This window comes from Cavia porcellus, unplaced genomic scaffold, assembly GCF_034190915.1.
Source record: "Cavia porcellus strain 051 isolate PalLab524CR breed Dunkin Hartley unplaced genomic scaffold, mCavPor4.1 scaffold_16, whole genome shotgun sequence".
Lineage (NCBI taxonomy): Eukaryota > Metazoa > Chordata > Mammalia > Rodentia > Caviidae > Cavia > Cavia porcellus.
Window position 1 is genome coordinate 27,578,553 of NW_026947499.1, and position 7,380 is coordinate 27,585,932.

The 7,380-nt window shown below is 45.6% G+C and overlaps 1 protein-coding gene across 4 annotated transcripts; it reads right to left on the minus strand.

Annotated features, from left to right (window-relative positions):
- Nucleotides 1-54: 54 nt before the first annotated feature.
- Srrd (SRR1 domain containing) lies at nt 55-7,380 on the minus strand. Of its 4 annotated transcripts, none has more exons than XM_063226021.1 (7): nt 7,183-7,380; nt 4,805-4,845; nt 3,109-3,368; nt 2,923-3,021; nt 1,811-1,902; nt 1,251-1,296; nt 55-849 (listed from the first exon to the last, which is right to left on the minus strand). In XM_063226021.1, the coding sequence occupies exons 1-7, from the start codon at nt 7,344-7,346 to the stop codon at nt 637-639; spliced, it is 915 nt and encodes a 304-aa protein (XP_063082091.1). In that variant the 5' UTR covers nt 7,347-7,380; the 3' UTR covers nt 55-636. The 4 variants fall into 4 exon arrangements, with proteins under 4 accessions (XP_063082091.1, XP_003478079.1, XP_012997444.1 ...); XM_003478031.5 differs by having other exon boundaries at nt 1,748-1,902; nt 7,183-7,378; XM_013141990.3 differs by lacking the exon at nt 2,923-3,021 and having other exon boundaries at nt 1,748-1,902.

The following is a 7,380-nucleotide window of genomic DNA, read 5'->3' on the forward strand; positions in this document are numbered from 1 at the left end:
AGGATTCTGTACTGATCAGAATCCTGTTGCTGAGACATATCTGATACCGGCAGCTTAAAGGAAGATAGCTTTATTTGGCCCCAAGTCTCACAAACCCATGGTGGGCTGGCTGCAGGACAGGGACATGGCAGAGGCTGTGGCGGGGTAGAGCTGCTCATCGCATGACAGCCAGGAAGCAAGAGCATAGGGGAAGAGTGCCTGAGAGACTGTCCCTCTAATGGTACAGCCCCAGGGACCACCTCCAGCTGGGCCCCTATCCTAACAGCCCATGCAGCTCATGTATCAGTGGCAGTGCGCTCAGGAGTCTAGTGTCCCACAATCCAGTCACCTCTCCAGGAGTGGTAGAGCACTTGCCCAGCACGCACAAGCGCCAGCATCACACACTAACATGGCGATACTCTACATCAACCCATACCACCAGGAAGGGATATAAAAATGCTATTTTAGAAGCTCATACATGTTTATACTGAGTTTGTACCCATCATGTTGTCCTTAAAACGGGACAGCCACCTTGCTGTATTTCCAGTTCTCACCTTTGACATCTGGCCCACTGAAAGAAAAGGTTTCTCTGCATCCCTCCCCAGCAGCCTTCCCATCTCGCCGACAGCAGCTTCCATGTAGGCAGTGCTGAGCACCTCATGGCGGGCTCACAGTGGGAGGGTCTGCTGTCTTCCTGATGATCTCAAGGTCCTCACAGCCCTCGTAATCAGGTTCTTCCCGAAATGTCCACAGATCCCTGGGTACCCGCTTCAGCTTTTGTGTAGGGAACCAGTGAACAGAAGTGTCGTTAAATGTGTCCATGTACTCTGGGGTCTGAGGAAACTCCACCTCCTCCAGTCCTTCCAGAATCTGAGCAGGAAAAGCCAAATATAAAGACTTCTTGGTCACGGTAACCCCCACTCTTCTAGCTTAAATTTCCATTTTACTTACAACCCTATTGTCCTTTTGGAAACAGGAGTATTTTTACTTAGATGTGTTTGTCAGTGTGTGTTGGAAGCCACAAAGGCAGTGGATATGCTGGGCAATGGATACTTAGGATAAAGGAAATTGCAAACAAAACTAAGATGTACTGAAATGTTTAAGCCTTCTGGAACAAAGACAGATGAAACATGCTCGCTGACAGTGACAGTGCACTGCTGCCCTCCGTCACTGGCCCGCAGTTTCCTCCAACACATACACAAGCAGCCTTCCTGGTGAGGGAGACACGATTTCACACCTCTTCCCTCCCAGCCGCCTCACTAGATAGATACCTTTGCAATGTAGGGATAATTTTTCTGCAGAATCCTTGTCAACAACCTAGAAGTAAAAGTAAAAGCTAAGTTGAATGATTTTATTCAACTTAAAAGCAAAATGAGCTAAAAAATAGGAAGAATTCAAAACATTGAGGAATGTGCAGTATGTTAAAGGTAGAAAATGTGAGCACGTAGGATTTGTGTTTGTGTTGTCAACAGAGATGCCAAGAACAGACACCTAAGCACTATGAAACAGAAGCAGGATCTATCACAGGCAAAGGAATCAAATGGCTTTTTGAAAACATTCTTGTCTTGTAAAAGAAGGGAAGAATCATTTGTGAAGCCTCCACTTGCTTCACAGCTTGTCTAAGGGTCTCGTATATGTTAACTGTTCAGTTTCTTACAGAATAGCATCTTCACATTCAGGATGGTCGTGGAAACACTTTCTGTTTGTGGGTCAACCTAGTGTGGGCTTCACTCCAGGCCTACCTGAATCCCAGTGTCCTGAGGCTCACCTTTCCTCAAGGCCTTTGAAACTGTTCCCAATAATGACCATCCTGGACAGCGCATCTACTGACCAGTTACTCCACAGAAGATTGTTGTACAAGGCTGTCCCACAGTGGAGCATATAGAAGACGGTGAGTTCCCCACGAACACTCCGCTTGCCTTCCTAGGGAATGAAAGGGACAGGTAGAAACACTCACAGGTAGTACGGAAATATGGATAACAAACCAAGATAAGTGGAACATCAAATGAAAAAGACACTAAATACAACTAGAACAGTTCCATTATGAAAACCATATAATTATAGAATAAAGTCGGGAAACTGTGATGTCCAGGAAGAACTCACTATTTAACAGGTGTGTCACATGAACATATGAGAGCTCTGGGCTAATGAAGGGTCTTCTTGGGTTGGTGACAATAAGGACAGGAGGGATGGCAGGTGTCATGGTCCCCATGTACTGTGTTCAGGAATCCTCCATGTGTCCGTGTCACTTTCAGATGCCCACTGAATCTGAAACTGAAGGCCCTTCAGATGTCCCTTGGAAGGCACAGCATCTTTTCTGGGGCTCACTGCTCCTCACCAAACTCCTGGGCAGAAACACAGGCCCAGTCTATTTCTGAAAACTATGTTCAGAGGCGTCTGCTCACCCTGGTGTCAGCTCTGTGCCTATGAAATGAGTTTTTTCAGAGGTCTCGGAAATATCAAATCCCAGCTCTTCGTGGGGTGGCCAGGCAGCAGATTCACCTGCAGTTCCCAGCCATGTGCTGAGTGTGACAGGGCTCAGCATCACAGAGAGAGAGGAGGCCCCATCCCCTTTACTGCTGATCCTGGCAGGGCATGTTCCCACCAGAAGAACCTCAGTCATAGGCCTTGCGCCTTCTTGGTTTTTAAATGGCAACAAGAAGAACCAATTAGCATAATTCCTGGACAGAATCCTTGCAGGCATTTTGCAAACTTAGCACATTCTATTTCATACTATTTGTATGATTTTAAGTTTTTCTGATGGGCACAGGATGAACCAGGATGGAGGTGACTGACTAGTCAAACTTTACAGGCTCTGGGATAGCAAGCAAGCAGGGGAGAGGAATGAACACTATTTCCAAGAAATGTGTCTATGGGCAGAGCCTGGGCTTGGTCTGGTTAAGATTTACATAGCCTGCCCCCCATTTCCCCCAAGTCCTTTACCTCATTCTCCCTGAGAACTGTCACACCAAGGGTGTTAAGAACTGCGATTTCCAGGGGGCTGAACAAAGGGTCATAGACCCAGCAGTGACTTCTAGGAGTCTACAAGGGAAGAATGAAGTATTTCAACGCACTCATACTGTGTGCAAGACCAGCTGAGGGCAGATGAAGGTGGATCCAGAAACTTACCTGGCACTTGTCCAGGAAGAGAAGCAGAAATGCTAGCTGGATCCTAGCTGTGATGCAGGTGGCAAAGTTCCCAATGCCGTAACACACACACTTCATGTGGCAGGTTTTTGGGGCCAGGGTCTCTCCAGAGCTGGAGGCATGGGACACATCAGGCTCACCTAGTGGTGAGTCAAGGTGCAGGCTTCCAAAGGCTTCTGGTAGAGTCCTCCCAGGAGGCTTCTGCTGTCCCAGCAGCTCTGTGAGGCATCGGCTGACAGTTTCTGAAACGGCAGCCCGCAAAGGCAGTCAGAGGGTACAATATGCCCGAGAACCAGATCTCCCAACAGACAAGGCCCAGAGCCAGGAAGGAATAGGGCAGCAGAGGCTTCAATTCCCAGAGGGAAAAGCCACCTGGAATGTGCAGCCACATCCATCACAATCTCACACGCTGTCCCAAGCACTGGATTCGCGTAGGGCCCCAGCGGATGGTCCATCAACAGAAATGTGGGCTTCATTCACGGAACATTTCCATCTAAAACTCTAATGGGAACTCATTCTAATTTAATAGGAAGATCTTAGTAAGTGCAGGCTATGCTTTGAAACAGTGTGTTAATTATAGCAAAGACTAGACGAGCATAACTCAAAATCATGCTGTAAGTGTCTGAGGGTAGCAATGCTCACCTGGGAAGGGGTCAAAGAGAAAAAGCTAGGCTGGGGGCTTCCAGAACCCCGCCTTTCTAAGAAAAATGCTCTGTTTAAATATTCCTATACAGAGGTAGAGTCTCTTGCCCTTTTAAAACTACACTCATACTGAACTTAATTGAACAAATCTGTATGCAAAAGAAAAAAGCCATATATTGCAAAGATAAGATACCAATTTTCACTTATCCAAGTAGCAAAGCTAGCTATATATAAGATCAGGAAAGATTATTTGAAAAATTGGCTCTTTAGGTCCTTGCTGATCACAGCATTTTTTTTGTCTTGGGAATCAAACTCAGGATCTTGCACTTGCCAGACAGGCACTGTGCTGCTGGGCTATATCCCTGGCCCCTGATAAAAGAATCGGCAAACGCTTTTCTGACAACAGCTTAATGCAAATCAAGGTCATTCCTTTTTACTAAACAACTTCACTTCTGTGAATATATCCTACTGAATCATACTCGGGAAAAGCTTTACATATAAAGTTGCTCACTGCAGTTATATATAATAACTAAAACATAGAAACACCAACCTTCAATAAAAAAGATAATTATGGCATGCTCACTCCATGAATAAATATTAAGCTCCTATACATTATATTTAAGAAGAGATGATAGCTGCCTGAGAAAAAATACACTATCATGTCATGGGAAAAGAACACCATACCATAAATTTCTACAATGATGATAAAGACAGCTAACATTTGTTGTCTTCTGTGTAGCATGCAAGCACTGTGCTAACCATGTACCCACATAACCTCATTTAATTCCCAAAACTATACATTACTGGATATGTACATGATCATCCCCATTTCACAGGTTAAGAAACTGAGGGCTGAATCTAGTTAAGTACCATAGGACTCACGGCCCGAAGGGAGAAACCAGAATTACAACCCTGGTGGAGTAGGACACTGCTCTGTGAAGTGAAATGTCCTCAAATGAGCAATGGATTCCCTTCTTTGTCCACACTGATGCTCCCCTTCTATTCCTGCCAGCCCCTCACCCCTGGTGGTACCTACCTAGTGCTGAGCTCCAGAAAGCAGAGATAAGCAGATCATTCCTGTTGAGAAAAGAGCACCATCATCTCTCATCCTGTCAGCACTACCCTAGCAGCACCTTCCTGCTTGTCTGTGAGGTCGCTGCCTGGAGGACAAAGTGCCCTCTGCCCACAGTCCACGCTTCTGTATGGTGAGAGATGTGCACACACTGACAGGTCCAGAGCCAGTATGCAAACTGCTGGGCTCAGAGGGAACAGGTCAGGCAGTTTCCCAGTGGAAGCCCTGGATTCCTGGCCCACAACAAAGCTGGGCAGAGCTGTGTCATAGTCATCAAATACTTGGCCTTGGCCTACCTGAGCTTTAGTCTCTTCATCTCTAGAACAGGCATGAGAATTGTATCTATCACCAAGGGTCACAGGTTAAATAGGTTAGCATTCCTAGGACAGTACTACATAAGAGGCTATAACAAAATGCCTCTGTTATTCAAACAACTAAGGGAAAAGAAGAGACAAGAGTCTAGCCTTTTTTATGCAAGTCAATTGGTTCCCACAGGCCCACAGCTAAACAAAGTCAAACTGTGAATTAAACTGAATTTGAACCAATAAGCAGTAAGAGACAGTGTTTAAGGGTCTATTATGGTTTAGATCTAAAATACCCCCCACCAACTCTTGTGTTCATAGGCAGGGCTTTTGGAAGGTGACTGGCTCATGGAGGTGGGGGCTACACTCATTAATAAATTAGTCCACCAATGAGGTCCTAGCTGACTGTACTATTCAAGGTGGGGCCTGCTCAGAAAAGGCCGGTGGAGGCATGGCCTGGAAGGGTCTATTTTTTCTTTTCCTCTTTTAGCTCTCTCTTGTTGACATGATGTGAGCAACTCTTCTCGGCCATGCCCTTTCATCACGCTGTCTCTGCCTTGGACCAACCGTTCATGGACTAAGTCTATTGAAACTATGAGCCATGATAAACATCTCCATGAAGTTGTGGGTGACCCAGCAACCTGACTCATACAGGGGCTCAAGAAGGACGGAAGGGTAAAACTTCTTGCCCAAGACTGCCCACCAAGAGCAAAGGAGAGAGAGAGCTCTAACATACACGGCTGTGCCTGGTAAACTGATTAAGTCTGTGCACAGATCGGCATATAGACTGCCTGGCTGTTCAACTGCTCAAGGTATGGTATGGTGACCATACCATTCTTATGGGTTATGGGAGAAACAAGGAGCCTCTGGGGAATTCTGAAGCTGAGGAAATGATCACAATGTCAAGGGATCTGGAAAGAGCCTTAAGAGCTCTCCAAATCCCCAGGCACACTCACTGTCATTTACATCTGAAGCTTTTGTTTTGTTTGCAGTATTGGGGATTGAACCAGGGGTTTTGTGCATGATGGCAAGCTTTCTGCCTTTGAGTTATACCTCAGACTGTTTTATTCATTTTCATTTTGGGACAAGTTATCACTAAATTGTCTAGGCTGGCCTTGAAATTTCAACCATTCTCTCTCAGCCTCCGTAGACCTTTAGAGATCTTACAAAGGACTGCTGCTTTTCCCCCCACCTCCCTCTCTAAGCCAGTTGGTCATACATTTCTTTCTATTCAGCAGTAACCTCTGTGTCATCACTGCCTCCTGATGCTAACTTTAGGAAAGAGGAACTTTAAAATATTAGTCTAATCTCTTCCCCTAATGGCTTTCTTGATTCTGATCTGAAGATGGCTAACTGAAGTTATTTCTTGAACCCTGACACTAAAAAAAAATTAATTCTTAATAACAATAGTAATTCTTAATAACAATAGGAAAATTTACTGAGTTCTTCCTCTGTTGGGTATTGTTTGTATGCTTTTTAAGGGATAGGGCAAGGTATAAAGGGACCTGGATGAAATAAGAGTCCAAAAAATAGCGAGATATAAGCAAAAGTTTTGAAGTCTCTACGACTTAGGTTTGAAGTTTGGTTCCATACATTCATTGCCTATGTCTCCTTGGGCTACTAACCACTTAGCATGGCAGTGATGTTCAACCTTGACAAAGTGTGTATAATGCTTAAGATAGTGCTAAGTAACTAGCAGCTGGTCGATAAATGACGATAATGGTGACAACCAAGTGTGCTTTTTACTCTCTTGCACTAATACTACTATTAACACTGCACATGGCATTAATGGCAAAACTTAGCCCAGCTCTTACCACCTACCAGGAAATAGTTTACATTTACTAAATCAATGATCTTCAAAGCAAGCTGCGTAAGTGATTTCTTTATTCCCCTTCTTACAAATAAGAAAACGCAAACTCGTCCAGGCCTGCAAGAAAAGTTCTCCTCCAGAAAGATTTTTAGCACATCTCCATTTTAGAGATGAGGAGACTGAGGCTCAGAGAGGGAACTATTCGCGCGAAGATTCGACCATGCACTCACTCGGCCTCTTGGAGGCGACGAAGCACGATTTTAGTGTTCGCCTCGAGATCGGTCTCACGGCCTCCCGCTGCCACCTCCTTCCGCCGCGGCTGCCGCGCAGCCGAGCGCCTCCGCGGAGCCGCGGTCTGCCAGCGTTCCGACGCCGCCTTTGCGGCCGCCGCCATTGCTCCGTGACGTCACCGCATTTTGCTCTTTTAC